Source organism: Pelobates fuscus, chromosome 2, assembly GCF_036172605.1.
Source record: "Pelobates fuscus isolate aPelFus1 chromosome 2, aPelFus1.pri, whole genome shotgun sequence".
NCBI classification, from domain to species: domain Eukaryota; kingdom Metazoa; phylum Chordata; class Amphibia; order Anura; family Pelobatidae; genus Pelobates; species Pelobates fuscus.
The window spans coordinates 182035755-182053473 of record NC_086318.1 but is presented as its reverse complement, the minus strand read 5'-3'; the positions used below and the strand labels follow the sequence as shown (position 1 = coordinate 182053473).

The 17719-nt window shown below is 42.7% G+C and overlaps 1 protein-coding gene across 1 annotated transcript in view; it reads right to left on the bottom strand.

Annotated features, from left to right (window-relative positions):
• The window catches only part of LOC134586245 (CD109 antigen-like), a 368983-nt gene that overhangs the window by 16930 nt on the left and 334334 nt on the right, over positions 1 to 17719 (bottom strand). The window contains exons 25-27 of the mRNA XM_063441738.1: positions 16638 to 16869; positions 4950 to 5121; positions 1895 to 2082 (exon numbers count right to left, since the gene is read on the bottom strand). Coding sequence (XP_063297808.1) covers positions 1895 to 2082; positions 4950 to 5121; positions 16638 to 16869 — 592 coding nt within the window. The remainder of the gene's footprint in view (positions 1 to 1894; positions 2083 to 4949; positions 5122 to 16637; positions 16870 to 17719) is intronic.

The following is a 17719-nucleotide window of genomic DNA, read 5'->3' as shown; positions in this document are numbered from 1 at the left end:
GTTGCCGCGGCAATGTTCCGACCTCGCGAGAGGAATCCAGCAGAGCTGCTGGCTAGAGCTCCCCAGGTCCTCTCCTGCCTCCCTGTCTATGGGCCAGTGAGATCTCCCTCACCGGCCCATAGAGGCACATAGCTCGGGCTGCGGTGATAAGGGTGTGCACAGGCACACACGGCGCACCCCGTGCACACGCCTGTGATTAATAGTTAATTAAGTGGCAAAGTTTCCAGGTGATTAAAAAGCATATATGTATATATATATATATATATATATATATATATATATATGTGTGTAGTTTCTGAGCTCTATTGCCATTATATCAATCTGAGCGCTATAAGCACTACATGCCTAAAAGTGGTCAAGTTGCTATTAGACCTTAAACGCTATTCCCCTGTTCTTAGTCAAAGTGCTTGAAAATTGGGGTTTCTTGGGCAACGATGGCCCAATTCCTTACTTGCCTTTTGCTAATATGGAAACCTGACACCTGCTACACTACCCTTGCAGGTAGTGATTGTGTTGCTTATTCAGTATGATCATTTCCAATTGGCATGTTAACCATAGTATCAAAATGTAATCTAAACATACACAATGTACACCTAACATTTCTTAAAACTGCCTACTTTTGCTGATATTTTAGATCTCGGGCTCTGTCGATTTCAGTTTCACAGCTGAAGGAATGTTATCCTTGTTGAATAATAGCCTGATAATGATTACAGCCTCTGTGACTGAAGAACTTACAAGTAATTGACTATAATTAAGATATGTAAATATATGTTCAGCATCAGTAATTAGGTGAGGGAGGTCAAAAGAAGAAAATCAAGGAATTATAGTAGCTGTGCTTAATAGATCATAACATAATATATATATATATATATATATATATATATATAGTGCATGTGTATGTGGTAAAGCAGTACAGGATTTGCTTTGTCTTGTAAGAAGTGTAAGGGTTAATGTATAATAATAATAATGTAGGGGTTAATGTTTTGTAATAGTGTACTATATAGGTAAATTCACAAATGCAGATATACACTAACACACATATGTACAAACAGACACACACACACTGACACACATACAGATATACAGGCACACAGATACACACAATAACACTCAAATAGATACAAACACGGACACACATACAGATGCACAGGCATACAGGAGCACACACTGACACACATGCATTTATACAGACACATATTAACGCATACACATTCAGATACACAGAATGACACACCGATACAGATACAATGACTGACACGCATACAGGTACAGAGACACAAACTCTATTATAGGTCATTGGACAGAATATTTCTCTTTTGTCTCTAATCCCTTCCTACTTTGCACAATTGCTACATCTCTTTATTTGCATTATTGATTGATTAATTTGTTAACAAAAGATATGCGTGGGCCAAACATTGCTTTTCTGCATGTTTTTACTGGATAAACTGGAAAGTTGAACATTGGAAAATAGATGTATTGGACCCATTTTTGGGGAGTGAAATCAAGATTAATGGGAAACTATGTCCCCCCATGGTGCAGAACCCTTTCTGTCACTTACCTTATTCTAGCACAGATGTTTCTCAGCGCTGGCTCAGGCTCCGCCTCAATGTCAGCCGGTGGGGAGACCTAATGTGCATGCTGGATAGTGACGTGCTCGCATTAGGACTTTCACAATAGGAAAGCATTGTATAATGCTTTTCTATGGAGTTTTGGGTGATGCTCGATGTCCTCATGTATGCACCCACACCACTTCAATGAGCTGAGGTGGTCTGGGTGCCTATAGTGTCCCTTGAATCCTTACAAGTATGATAGAACAAACTTTGTTTGCTACATGTGCTGGCTACTTATTCTGTTTTATAACTACAACTTTTATAACATGTAAGCAATCCTTTACCTGAGTGGATGAATATCCTCCAAGATGACTTCTCTGCTGACTGATCCATTTCATGATAGGAATGCCTTCTGAAATACGATTTTGTATGGCGTGGGAGAGTAATGCATAGGCTGATGTTTCAATATCACTTGACCGCGGCTGCCAGTAGTTGGATGTTTCAGACAGTGAAGACCAATACAACATGTCTCCTGAGTGTGTGAATAGTAATTTAAACATGTTGTTTGTATTTTAATAATGGATTGCCACAATTCCTTACCCAGAGACGTATTCATATTTGTGGAAATAAAATAATGACAATAATATACATCGCAATGATCTCAGATTCAATGAGACAGACAGAATTTTAGGGGGGTTGTCCTGATACTATGATGCCCCCTGAATGCATAGTGATGAACACTATGTACACTCATGCTGAGTTAAGCTGACTTAACCTCAGCAGTATTGCATGTTCATTGGTGTTAAAATGTTTGGGGTTACTCACCAATCTACTTATTTTCCATGAAAACACTTCCTAGAAGGCCTTTGCTGATGCTCCAGATACTCAACTAGTCTAATGAAGGCCAGTTTTATTGCTTCTTTACTCAGCATATCCATTTTCACCTGTGCGAACATATTTGCAAAACTGCTTTCTAATGATCTATGAGCTTTTTTAAATGATAATTAACATTGAAACACAGGGCAGACGGTAATTGGCCTCAGTATGTCTATGTAGATATTCCAGTAAAAAAAAAAAAAACATCTGATTGCAGCTACAATAGTCATTTACAAAATTAACAAAGCCTACACTGATCAATGTTATGTTATTTTAATGGACAGAAAATCTACCTTTCTGCCTTCCAAAGCAGGGACATTTCTAAGTGACCCTAAACATTTGTAGGAGCTGGCTATGAAATTGTCTGCCAATCAGCTGTGCCAAGCCTGGCACTCTCATTTTGCTATCTGCCACGGAATAAATATGTATATCTTAAAGGGACACTATAGTTACCAAAAAAATAACCTTAGCTTAATGAAGCCGTTTTGGTGCATAGATCATATCCCTGCAGTCTCACTACTCAATTCTCTGCCATTTAGGAGTCAATATATGCTTATATAGCCCTAGTCAAAGCTCCATGCATATGACTTGCACAGCCTTCCTAAACACTATCTGTAAAGAGTAATCTAATTATATACTACCTTTGTTGCAAATTATGTTTAATTTTGAATTTCTTATCGTCTGTTCCGTCTTAATAGCTTGCTAGAATCAGCAGATTCTGATTGAAAGTTAAACCATATTTTATGTAGGCTGTGTGTCATTCACATGCAGGGGTGGTGTGGCTAGCACTGCATAAACAGAAACAAGTGATTTAACCTCTAAATGGCAGTGAATTGAGCAGTGAAACTTCAGAGGCACGATCTATACACAAAAACTGCTTCATTAAGCTACATTTGTTTTGGTGATTATAGTGTCCCTTTAATGGTCATTGGAATAAGTATTTTTATGCATATGTGTTCTTGTATTAATGGCTAGCCTTAATATACTTCCATATCACCTAAAAATATTAATATGAAATCTGACATTCCTTAGAAAAATATACATTTATTCAAGTCCCAATGCAAACAGCACCATATATGTAAAAAATCAACAGATGGTACTGCATATTGATGTTACAAAGAGAGATCTTCAATACAGAGTAATTGTCTTTTTCCAGAAAGTCAGGAGAACAACTAAATTGTAGAATGTGGTCCTTTGCCTACTGTTCTTTTATAGGCAAGGCTATAATGACATCAGAACCTTTTTAAATAAAACTCTAGTCATATAATAACACATGAAGACATCGACCCTCAATCCTCTCATTATACACCAAATTCCAGACTTCTCATGGTACAGCATATCAACCTACCATTTGTTCTTTTTTACCCATTAGACATCCATACCTATTATGAATATGAACATAGAATACAGCGGCGTACATACCGCGATCGCAGGGGTCGCACCTGCGACCGGGCCCGGCACTCCAGGGGCCCCGGCCGCCCTGCGGACCCCTGCAACCAGGTACCCGCCATCACCATTTGCGGCCCCGGCCCGCACAGCAAACCACCAGGGCCGCCGTCCAAGGAGTCCATCGAGTGGCCCATGCTGTCAGGCCCATCCGATGGATATGGATTGTAAAGGGGCCCGGTCAGCGCTGCGGTGCTTTAACAGCGCAACCAGGCCCCATGTGATTACATCACAGAGCTGGGAGGAAGTGACCGCACGGGAGGAAGGAGGAGGGAGTCAGAGTGGGAACTCTGACTCCCATCAACCTGAGCCACCACTGGACCCCAGGGAATGTCACCCTCCTGCACCTAAAAGGTAGGAAACAGGAGGGTAACTAAAATATTCTGTGTGTGTGGGTGTTTGTTTGTATGTCTTGTGTGTGTGTCTGTATGTATGTGTCTTTGTATGTTTGCCTGTATGTATGTGTGTATGTGTCATTGTATGTTTGCCTTGTGTGTGTGTGTGTATGTGTCTTATGTATGTATGTCTTATGTATGTATGTATGTATGTGTGTTTTGTGTGTATGTATGTGTGTCTTTGCATGTATGTGTGTCTTATGTATGTGTCTTTGAATGTGTGTGTCAGTATGTATGTGTCTGTGTGTCTGTATGTATGTCTGTGTATGTGTGTGTGTCTGTCTGTATGTATGTGTGCCTGCCTGTATGTGTGCCTGTCTGTTTGTATGTATGTCTTGTGTGTGTCTGTATGTGTGCCTTTCTGTTTGCCTGTCTGTGCCTGTGTGTGTGTCGGTCTGTATGTATGTATGTATGTATGTGTGCCTGTCTGTCTGTCTGTCTGTGTGTGTGTCTGTCTGTGTGCCTGTATGTGTGTCTGTCTGTGTGCCTGTATGTGTGTCTGTCGGGGGCGGAGGGGGGGGCACGGATCAGTTTCGCACCGGGGCCCCATGGATTGTGTGTACGCCACTGATAGAATATGACATATTCTACATGCTATTATCAGCTACACAATTTGTGTCACCAACACCACACCCACATATGTTTTGGCTTAGTTCTACAGTCATACTATATATATGCTTACCATTTCTCTTTGCTCTTGAGATAAGCTGGGTAAGTGTTGCATTTGCTTTAGTGCTATTGGCCAGAGAGAGAGCATATGCAACAATTGACAAGGTGTAGTTACTGGAAATGCCTTCATCAAACTTGCTTTCAAGATATTGTATGGCTTTATTGATTTTTGAAGCATACATGGTCTGAAATTCAGGAAATTATGTTAGAGGAATAAGAATGAAGATCTAAAACACACAATGGTAAATTTATATAGTGAAATGGGGTAAATTGTGAACTGGGTCACAAACATTATAAAGACTTAAAATTTCAGATTTGAACTCAAGGTTCCAAGTAGGGGCAACCCAGGCCCTTGAAAGTAATGAACTTGTTGATACTTTGAACATAGAAGAAAGGAACCATGGAACACTTATTTATTAATTGTAAAACATATTTAAGAAATCATTTAATTAATATATTTAAATGAGTAAATATTATAAAAAACAATGTATATACAAAGTCCAAAAGCAGTAAAGTGCTCCTTCTCTGAGACGTGGTCCACTTGTTGTTTTTTTTTACAGTTTATTCCTTAAACACAAAAGTAATGAGTAGAAAGTGGTTACTCAAACTAGGTCAACTGTATCAAATATTAGATTTAGGTTAATGGTCTCTAAGTGCTTTTTTGTCACGCATTTGTAGGGTTTTTCACTAACCCAGGGGAAAGCAACCTTTGGGACTCTTTTGTGGTTTACCGAAATAGGAGGGTGCGAGCAGGGAGCAATAAAACGCTTCTATTCGGAAGCGTCATTGCTCATTTGTGCGCATGCGCAGCTTTGCCGCAAATGCGCAGATACTAAATAGGGCGGCATTCCTGTCTCGACTAGGAAGCACCTCTAGTGGCCATCTGAGTGTCCACTAGAGGTATTCCTCAGCAGTAATGTAAATGCTGCCTTTTTACGAAATGGCAGTGCTTACATTAAAAAGCCTGCAAAGACATGCTATAGACACCAGAACTACTACGTTTAGCTGTTGTGGTTCTGGTGACTATAGTGTCCCTTGAATATAGATAGTGATGTAACAAACTGTTCGCCGGCGAATAGTTACTGGCGAACATAGCGTGTTCGCGTTCGCCACGGCGGGCGAACACATGCGCGGTTCGATCCGCCCCCTATTCGTCATCATTGACTAAACTTTGACCCTGTGCCTCACAGTCAGCAGACACATTCCAGCCAATCAGCAGCAGACTCCCACCTTCTGTACAGCATCCAGCATCCAGCATCAAAAAATAATCCATCTTCACCCATGGAGGGCTCCGCGCAGACTGAGCTCTGCAGGGCGGAGGAAGGCTTATAAAGCCTTGCCACGCCCTGCAATTAGGCTAAGAACACTCTGGTTTAAGCCAGAGTGCTCTTTGTCATTTTATACAGAGTGGGAAAATTCCAAAGAACTTTCCCACACTGTGTAAAATGACACAGAACACTGTGATTGGTTAGATTCCAAGCCCACCAATCAGAGTTCTCTTTGTCATTTTACATAGCATGGGAAAATTCCAAAGAAATTTCCCACGCTGTGTAAAATGACACAGAGCACTGTGATTGGTGGGCTTGGAATCAAACTAATCAGAGTGCTCTGTGTCATTTTACACAGTGTGGGAAAGTTCTTTGGAATTTTCCCACGCTGTATAAAATGACAAAGAGCTCTCTGATTGGCTTAAACCAGCCAATCAGAGTGTTTTTAGCCAATTGCAGAACGTGGCAAGGCTTTATAAGCCTTCCCCCGCCCTGCAGAGCTCAGTCTGCGCGGAGCCCTCCATGGGTGAAGATGGATAATTTTTTTGCGCTTGTTTTTTTTTTTTTTTTTTTTATTGCGTCGGTTCTTCTGGCTTTTTATTTGGCCTTTTTGGGGGCTGAAAAAAGAAGATTTTAGAAAAAAGAAGACGTCAAATGGTAAGTTGAATTTTTCTTTACAGGTTAGTTATTTTATTCCCCCTTCACTATTTTTTAGGGTGAGGGGGGTAGGTAGGGGGTAACTTTTTTGGGGGTGGGGGGGTGGGTGACTAGGGGCTTGAGGACCCCTAGTCACCTTTGATTGGGGGGGGTGAATTTTTATTTAGGGCCCCCACCCACCACTCAGGGGTGGGGGCTGGGGGAGACAGAGGTCCCCCCTTATTTTTTTTTTTAGGGCCCCCACCCACCGCTCAGGGGTGGGGGCCGGGGGGGGGAAGGACAGTAGGTCCCCCTTCATTATTTTTATGGCCCCCACCCACCGCGCAGTGAAGGGGGCGGGGGGAGGACAGTAGGTCCTCCCCCATTGTGATTTATGGCCCCCACCCACCGTGCAGGGGTGGGGGCCAGGGCGGTGGACAGTAGGTCCCCCCACATTATTTCTATGGCCCCCACCCACCGCGCAGGGGTGGGGGCGGGGGGAGGACAGTAGGTCCTCCCCCATTGTGACTTATGGCCCCCACCCACTGCGCAGGGGTGGAGGCCGGAGGGAGGACAAAAGGTCCCCCCCTCATTATTTTTATGGCCCCCACCCACCGCACTGTAGGTCCTCCCCCCATTGTGATTTATGGCCCCCACCCACCGCGCAGGGGTGGGGGCCAGGGGGAGGACAGTAGGTCCCCCCTCATTATTTTTATGGCCCCCACCCACCGCGCAGGGGTGGGGGCGGGGGAGGACAGTACGTCCTCCCCGCATTGTGATTTATGGCCCCCACCCACCGCACAGGGGTGGGGGCCGGGGGAGGACAGTAGGTCCCCCCTCATTATTTTTATGGCCCTCACCCACCGCGCAGGGGTGGGGGCGGGGGAGGACAGTAGGTCCCCCCCCTTTGTGATTTATGGCCCCCACCCACCGCGCAGGGGTGGGGGTCGGGGGGAGGACAGTAGGTCCCCCCTCATTATTTTTATGGCCCCCACCCACCGCGCAGGGGTGGGGGCCGGGGGGAGGGCAGTAGGTCCCACATCATTATTTTTATTGCCCCCACCCACCACGCAGGGGTGGGGGCGGGGGGAGGACAGTAGGCCCCCCCCAGTGTGTATCAGGGTCCCTGAGGACAGGTGTCAATCCATATCTGCCAAGTGACCCTATGTAGGGGGAACAGTCCCTATTCTGCTTTGTGTCAGTGTGTATCAGGGATCCTTAGGATAGGTGTCAATCCATATCTGCCAATTGACCCTATGTAGGGGGAACAGTCCCTATTCTGCTCTGTGTCAGTGTGTATCAGGGATCCTTAGGATAGGTGTCAATCCATATCTGCCAAGTGACCCTATGTAGGGGGAACAGTCCCTATTCTGCTTTGTGTCAGTGTGTATCAGGGATCCTTAGGATAGGTGTCAATCCATATCTGTCAATTGACCCTATGTAGGGGGAACAGTCCCTATTCTGCTCTGTGTCAGTGTGTATCAGGGATCCTTAGGATAGGTGTCAATCCATATCTGCCAAGTGACCCTATGTAGGGGGAACAGTCCCTATTCTGCTCTGTGTCAGTGTGTATCAGGGTCTCTGAGGACAGGTGTCAATCCATATGTCAAGGTGTCAATATGTCATATGTCAGGTGTCAATCCATATCCATTGTGATTTAGGAATGTTAGGTGATTTATGCCCTTTATGGATTAAAACCAGACTCTGCGAATTCGAACCCATCAGCCCGCATAGTAACCCGTGATATCTGTTCAGAATGGTTCAGTATAAATAATGGGACAAGGCAGGGGTGTCCTCTTTCCCCCCTTCAATATGTATTATCGATAGAGCCTTTAGCGAATAATATTAGACAAAATAAGGAGATTAGAGGAATGGGTCCAAGCAATGATGAATGGAAAATATGTCTGTACGCAGATGATATTTTAATTTCTATAACAGAGCCTCACGTTTCGCTCCCATACCTAATGCAAGAATTTGACAACTATAGTACTGTCTCAAATTATAGTCTGAATATGAATAAAACAATAGCTCTGTCTACTAATATACAAAGGGATAATTTAACAATGTTAAAGAAAGAGTTTGATTTTAAATGGACAAAAAAAGAGTTTCCTTATCTTGGGGTGATTATATCTTCAGATACAAAAAGGACTATGGAAACTAATTTTTTGAAATTATTAAAAGAAACTAACGCTCTACTAAAAGAATGGAGAGTACATGAAATCTCCTGGTGGGGAAGGATCAACACTATTAAAACCTATATAATCCCGAAATGGGCTTACCTCTTTGGGATGCTCCCACTTTCGATATCTATTCATTGGTTAACCATGTTACAAAATAGTTTTACATCGTATATATTAAGAGGAAAGAGACCGAGAATTAATACGTATACCCTTTCCAAGAAAACACAACAGGGGGGATTAGGATATCCCTTAATTTCCCAAATTTATCAGGCCAATATGATACACGCCAGCAATTTACAATTAAGTGAGTCTAAAAATCAAGCCTGGTATAAGATCGAAACAGCCAGAACTGGACTGGATAACCTTGAATTTCTCCTATGGAGAGAAGCCAGCCAGAATAATCAAATAGCTGAGATCCCCTCTCATTACCCTTTACCCTTAATTCAAACATTAAAAGAATGGAATACTATAAAGAGAAAACTAAAAATTTATAAAAAAAAATATACGAAAATCTAGATTTAAGCTCTATGGAAATGTTTATGCTGGAGATTAACTTAGTAAATTGGTACAAAGATCCTAATTTCAAGATAAAAAATCTTTATAGTGATTAACAACTTAAAAGCTTTGAAGAACTCAAAGCTCTGTTGGATCTACCCTCCAGAGAAATATTTAATTACCTCCGCTTAAAGAGCTATCTTAAAGACAATCTATTAGTCCTTAATGGTCAAGCGGGAAAACTGTTTAGAAAAATTTTCTCCAATTTAAGGGCTAAAAAGGTGTTTTCTTTGGCGACTGAATTAATTAAACTAAAAGGTATCCCAGTTATCCCTAATGCCTTAACTAAATGGGAAAATGACGTGGCAATCTATATCACGCTTGATAGTTGGTGCAAATCCTTTTTGATGATTAAAAAAATTATACATTGCTTGAATATTCTAGAGACTTTTACTAAAATTATGTACAGATGGTACTTGGTACCGACTAGACTAGCAAAAATATCGGTTTCCAACCCACCAAATTGCTGGCGGTGTTTTCAACAAGATGGCTCTATGCTTCATATTTGGTGGGCATGTCCTAGAATTAAGCCTTTGTGGAGTATCTCATTTAACTTAATATACAGGATTGGGGGGCTTAGATTAGAGCACAAACCAGAAATTGCTCTCTTTCACATTATGGGGGAAAAATTACATGGTGTTCATGAAATCGTAACTCTACACTGCTTACTAGCTACTAAAATTCTTATCGCGAGATCTTGGAAAAGCATCTTGACTCCTAATAGAGACCAAGTTTTAGCTCAATTGTTATACCAATTGGAGATGGAAAAAGGGATCATATTTATGAATGACTACCCTAATGTAGATACTCTGATGTTATACGCTAATCTTATTGATAGGATTAAGGGGCTGGCATGAAATGTGAACATTCGCTCCCTGACCATATACCTATTTGATATTGATAGTAGATTCATTATTGATCTTTATTCTTCACTCTTCTCCGAATGTGGAATTTTAGACCCGATGACCTATCTCCGTTATTTCTGTCCGGTTATATATATGTTTGTATTTGTGTTTTCTGCATGAGTATTGATACTTTAGATATGGGATGACTTGATATACTGACATTCTAAGTCTAACTTTTTAGGTATAGTAATAGTTATCCAACAGATGTATATGACCCAATCAAAATACTCTGTGCTTTGTTCATTTATCCGAAAGAGGATGTCCGTGTGGTAATTCCTCCTTCGGTGCTGTAGTGTATTTTTTATGTCATATGTGTCCTGTCTTTTGTATTAAAACCTTAATAAAAACTATTAAAAGAAAAAATAAAACCAGACTCTGCATCAACTGTGTAATTTTCCATGGGAGTTTTGCCATGGATCCCCCTCTGGCATGCCACAGTCCAGGTGTTAGTCCCCTTGAAACAACTTTTCCATCACTATTGTGGCCAGAAAGAGTCCCTGTGGGTTTTAAAATTCGCCTGCCCATTGAAGTCTATGGCGGTTCGCCCCGTTCGCCGGTTCGTGAACGTTTGCGGAAGTTCGCGTCCGCCGTTCGCGAACCGAAAATTTTATGTTTGTGACATCACTAAATATAGAGAGGAAAACAGAATCATCACAAATGTAAGAAATAAAATGTCTATCATTATTCTAAAAATTATTTTAAAAAATAAAAAAATATGCATATTCCTAGCTTTATTTTTAGCACGACATATGACAAACATTTTGTACTTTGCAGATTACTTTTTATATTTTTTTATACATATACAGATTGTGCAATACTGCCCCTGACTTAGGGTGACCACATTTACTAACTGCCATTCAGTGACACTGTCAGAAATGCATTCCATACATTTTACTACCCGTCTCTACCCCTTCCATTTATATTAGAACCCCACCTACCCCTTCCATGAATATTATAACCACCCCTACCCCTCCCATGAATATTAGAACCACCCCTACCCCTTCCATGCACAAAAGAACCCCACCTACCCCTTCCACGCATATTAACCCCCCTACCCCTTCCCTGCATATTAGTACCCCTGACCCCTTCCATGCATATTAGAACCCACCCTACCCCTTCCATTCATATTAGTACTGCCCTAACCCCTTCCAATAATTTTTCTACCTCCCCCATCCTCCCATCCATATTAGTAGCCCCCCTAAACCCTTCCAATTATTTTTCTACCTACCCCTGCCCCATCCATATTAGTAGCCCCCTAAACCTTTCCAATAATTTTTCTACCTTTGTCCCCCCTTTTACCTGAGATAGCAGGGGGACCTCTGGACGTCCGGCATGCGCAGTGTCAGACTGAGCGCCGGGTAGTCACGTGACACCCGGCCAGGGCCGGTGCAAGGATTTTTGCCGACCTAGGCAAAAGTAAAGTTTTCCGCCCCCCCCCCCCCATGTGACATCACAATGCCCCACCCATATGATCTGCCATGTTAACTAACGCCAGTGCTGGAGTGCCGCCGTGTTTACATTAAAAGGCCTGCAGGGACAGGCTATAGACACCAGAACCACTACATTAAGCTGCAGTGGTTCTGGGGACTATAGTGTCCCTTTAATGTGAGGTAAATTAGAGATTAGTGCCACGAATAATATGCTAGATTGCCTACTTACAACCAGATGAGGATGATGATGGGCTCTAGCTGCAGTCTGGCTCCACTGGTCTGGTGTAGAACAGGCTCTATGGAGGCTGTTTGTAACTGTGGTCACAAAAATCAATGTTCTGGGAGAACGGGAAGCAGCTCCATTTTTGGGGGGCCCTTTACACAGCTCAAGGTCTGGGTCCCAGGGTCCACCTTCATGTTCCACCAATTGTTCACAGTGGGTGGAGTGTGTAGGGGATGTCCTGATATGTGTGTAAGGAATGCATTGTGTTAATCTGTGTTTGTATGTGTAAGGGCTGCAAGGTGTGATTCTGTGTATGTATGGGATGCAGTGTGTGCGTGTGTAAGGGGTGCATTGAGTGTGTGTAAGGGGTGCATTGTGTGTTTGTGTGTGTAAGGAATGCATTGTGTGTAAGGGTTGCATTGCTTGTGTGTGTGTGTGTCTAATTCATTGTGTGTGTAATGCATTGTGTGTTTTTCTGTGTGCAAGGGGGGCATTGTCTTTGTGTGTAAGGGGTGCATTGTGTGTGATTGTGTGTGTGTGATGGATGTTAATCTCTCCCCCCTCCCTTGTCACTCTCTTATCCCCCCTCCCTTGTCGCTCTCTTCTCCCCCCTCCCTTGTCACTCTCTTCTACCCCCCCTCCTTGTCACTCTCTTCTACTCCCCTCCCGTGTCACTCTCTTCTCTTCTCCCCTCTCCCTCCCCACTCTCATTCACCCTCCCTCCCCCGACAATTCCCCTCCCTGGCAATTTCTTCCTTCCCCCTTCCCTCCCCCCTGTTAATTTCTTCCTCCCCCCTTCAATTTCTTCCTTCCTCTCCCTCCCCTGTCAATTTCTTCCTCCCCCCTTCAATTTCTTCCTTCCTCTCCCTCCCCCCTGTCAATTTCAATTTCTTCCTCCCCCCTTCAATTGCTTCCTTCCCCTCCCTCCCCCGGTCAATTTCTTCCTCCCCCCTTCAATTTCTTCCTTCCCCTCCCTCCCCCTGTCAATTTCTTCCTCCCCCTTCAATTTCTTCCTCCCCCCTTCAATTTCTTCCTCACCCCTTCAATTTCTTCCTCACCCCCTTCAATTTCTTCCTCACCCCCTTCAATTTCTTCCTCACCCCCTTCAATTTCTTCCTCACCCCCTTCAATTTTTTCCTCCCTCCCTTCAATTTTTTCCTCCCCCCCTTCAATTTCTTCCTCCCCCCTTCAATTTCTTCCTCCCCCCTTCAATTTCTTCCTCCCCCCTTCAATTTCTTCCTCCCCCCTTCAATTTCTTCCTCCCCCCTTCAATTTCTTCCTCCCCCCTTCAATTTCTTCCTCCCCCTTCAATTTCTTCCTCCCCCCTTCAATTTATTCCTCCCCCCTTCAATTTCTTCCTCCTCCCTTCAATTTCTTCCTCCCCCCTTCAATTTCTTCCTCCCCCCTTCAATTTCTTCCTCCCCCCTTCAATTTCTTCCTCCCCCCTTCAATTTCTTCCTCCCCCCTTCAATTTCTTCCTCCCCCTTCAATTTCTTCCTCCCCCCTTCAATTTCTCCCCCCCTTCAATTTCTCCCCCCTTCAATTTCTTCCTCCTCCTCCCTCCCCCTGTCAATTTCTTCCTCCCCCTGTCAATTTATCCCCCACCCTCCCCTACCTCTGTTGTAGCGTGGCCGAGCCCTGTATGGTCCACAGGTACAGGGAGATTTTGTTTCCTGTACCTGTCCAGACTAAAAGGAAGTGCACACTGACTCAGTGTTCACTTCCTGTTAGTCCGGCCGGGTACAAGAGACAGATGCTCCCTGTACCCGCGAACCATACAGGGCTTGGCCACGCTACAGTGAGGGAGTGACAGGAGGGAGCCCTGAGCACTTCCCTCCTGTCAGCCTCTCTCCTTATGCTGCGCTCGGGCGGTACGCCCTCATGGACGCACCAGCCCGGGCAAAGTTTCAGCCGCCTGAGGCTCTCTACAGAGCGCTCGGGCGGCTGCAGCATGAGGGGGGATGGCGGAGCTGGGGGGGATTTCTCCATAACCTGTCCCCCCCGCATGATTTGCTGGGGGGGGGATGCGTCTCCCCCATCCCCCCCGGTTCCTACGCCCATGGGCATGACTGTTTACTCTAGCAATTAAAATAGAAGGGTATATTTTGATGTCTACATTAAAGCAGCACTGTCATGGCTGCATCATTTTTTTTAACCCCCCCCCCCTCCGGACTGCAGTACATTTTATTGTCCCCCTAGTCACCCACAAATGCCCCAAGCCCCCACATTTTACCTTTACTAAATAACCTTATTTTATGCCCGGACCTACGTCCAAGGCAGCAACATTTTTGTATGGGCAGATGAAGGCCCTATGAGATACGTCATCTGCCCACACTTGATAGCACTATGAAATTCCCGCGCATGCCTAGTTGAACACTGGGGCATTCAAATGGATTGTTAATTCATTAATTTGTCAGAAAGACGAATGGATGAATTGAAAGTTCTCTTCATTCATTTGTTTAGTTTATACAAGGAGGGAGCTACTGGCTCGCAGCTCCCTCCTTGTAATGTGTGAAAAGAGCAGTGGCAGGGAACAGTGCACTGTTCTAAAAAAAAAAAAAGCCCCCCACCTAGCACAGGTCCCCCATGGTGGGGCATCTACTAAAATAATTAAAAGGGGAGGAGATAGTGTCCTTGTGGGTCATTGGGGGGGGTGACAATATGTTCCCCCCTTTTGTTACTTTTTTTTAGAGTAACGGGGTTTTATTTTAATGGGGGGAGGGTTTGGGGACTCTTGTGGGGAGGTATTTTTTAAATTTAGTCCCACCCATCAAAAATGGGGGTGGGGGGCTGGGGATAAGTCCCTCCCCCCATATTGTTAGTTCGTACCACCACCCGCCACTTATGGGTAGGGGCTAGAGGGGAGAGACAATAGGTCCCCCCTTCTGTTACTTAGGGCCCCCACCCGCCGCTCATTTTTTTCTTTACAACAGTGAGCAGCCACTGACTTCTCACTGTTTAGTAGACATGCCCCTATTCACTAAATAGTGAGTAGAGGCAAAAGGGAGATGTTACAGACCTGTATTTAATTATACTACGTAATTTTTACTTAGTATTAGTAAACTTGCATGAAATGCAAATTTTGGTCTTTTAGCCTTTTAGTAGATAGCTCCCTGATACTGTGGATATTAGGGAGCTATCTACTCGCGGCACGAATAGGATTGGAATTTCATTAATTCGAATGAAAATCCGATCCAAACAGAAAGTACCGAATTGCATCATTATACTAATGGACACACTGTATTCGTTCTGTTAGGCCAAAATGTGGTTGTTTTGCTGGTCTTCAGGAATACTAAAAGGAGGCATCGCAAGATCATGGAGGAAAGGGTGAGTATTGTGGGAAAATTCCCTTGACCCAGGAAGTGGGTCAAAGCTGGTCAAGCGTAGGGAAAATACATAAGACATGTGTTGTACCATGATCACACTCTTGGTTGCTCCAGTAAATGCCTTATGTTTTAAAGAAAACTAGATCAGTTAGAAAGAAATTAAGTACAGATCCTGAGAGAGGGAGAGAAGGGGAAGCAATTGGGGAATGGTAGGTTCGGCATGACAGTGCCTATTTAAGTAGTGGTCTATAGTATGCTATGATTTCTGGGTTCTTATTTATATGAGCTTGAAACATCTCTCTCAGAACTTGAAGAGTTTAACTAAAACAGTTAAATACCTATGTGAGAAACATTTTAATATTACTGCATTGAATAAGAAAAATTAGCAAACCTGTCTGGTGATTTTTATAGCTTATTCTACTTCATCTGCTTTATTCTCATAAATGGGCTCATTTAACTTGGCTGAGACCTTAGAAAAAGACTCTCTCTCAGGCAAATTGTACGATTCAGAATTCAATTCTTGAAATCCCCTACAAATTTTCTCTAAATTCCCTTAGGTGATCTTAGCAATGATCTTTTTTGCTCTGTTGTTTTTTAGTTTGTTTGTCATTAATTTATCAGCTTTGTTTCTTGTATATTACCACTACCTTTTAAGCTTATCAAGAGTGATATTTGCTTTGTGAATCAGTAGAATATTAATCTGATTCTTGACTTCTTTCTTGACCTTTTGCATTTGAGGGACTCTCTTATTTTTCTCCTCCAACCTGTCCAGTTCGACATATAATCTGGCTAAACTTGCACTCCTAGGTCTTTTCTCTTGCCAACCTCATTTAATCAGGATACATCTGATCGTTCATTTGTATGCATAACAGATTGATTAGAATAGAATGTCCTTAGAGCAATTTTTCTTTAAAAAAAAAGGTTTGTGTTAATCCCTCTCCTAAGGTTGCCATATGCACCATAAATCTAATAGATAATTCAATCTCAATATCTCATTAAATCATCGAGCAAGATTAGTGATGTGATTTATAAATATACATAAATAAAGCTGTTCCTGATTTTCAAGTTTTATTTTCAAGTTTTATTCAGCATAATTTCTAGAAAAGTGACAGTCTACATTTAAATAATAATTTATGTTTGAAAATAGATGGCTGAATGTGAAAATATATTGTACTTACTTTATAGTCTTTATCTTCTAGTAGTGAAGTTAGAATATAGGCAGTGAGTGTGACGGGTCCATTCAATCCTCCTTGAAGCTCAGAATGAATAACCCTCCCAGGTTCAGAGAATATCCCAGTGTTAATGTCTTGATAACGTACCAACCATTGTATTGTTTGGTCTAATACAGCTGGGCTTATAAAAATAAATGGTCGAGCCTGGAGAAAACATCTTAGTACAAACGCAGAAAGCCTGGAAATTAAATACACCAAAATTATGAACATGTTTTAGATGAAATCATGACAATGAAAACATGAAAATATAACAATATGTAAATCAATGATACATGTAAAAAGGAGAACATGGCCCAAGAAGAGAGTGAAAATGGACTAAAGTTCCTTATAGTAGAGATGTACTGGATACCATACTCACCAGGTAACCCAGGTGCTCTGAAACCAAGGCTGGCCAGGCCTCCCTTTCAAGATATGCAGAATAAATAATGGTTCAGGCACCCTGTAGGGTCGAAACATTGCTGCTTTTGCCCCAGTAAAGCTGCTATTTTTTGTTATCCCAGGGTGCCTGAACCGTTATTTATTCTGCATATCTTTAAACTTCCTTATAGTCACCAGAACCACTACATCTCAAGGTAGTGGTTCTGGTGTCTGTAGCATGACCCTGCAGGCTGAGCCCTGTTAACACTGCCTTCACTGGAGTGGATGACTGAGTAATTGATTGCACCATGCACTCTACATGTATCTTATGCACAAACACACAATAAAAATGTTGTATGCAAAATAAAATTAATTATGTTTGTATTCAGTCAGGGTGATCTGTCATTCAAAAGACAACATGTATGCATTGCCATGTGTTGTACCATGATCACACTCTTGGTTTCTCCAGTAAATACAAATTTAGAAGTCAGGCCTATCTATAAAAGTTATAACATCCTCAATAAATGGACTACGGAATTTCATTGTAAACAATGTTTACAATGAAAGGCAATATATGTGGCTGATGGCTCAAGTAGACCTCACAGGGTCTCCTCAGGTGGTCAGTGGAATCATTGTGTAATTTGCATGAACAGGACATGAAGTTTTTGAGT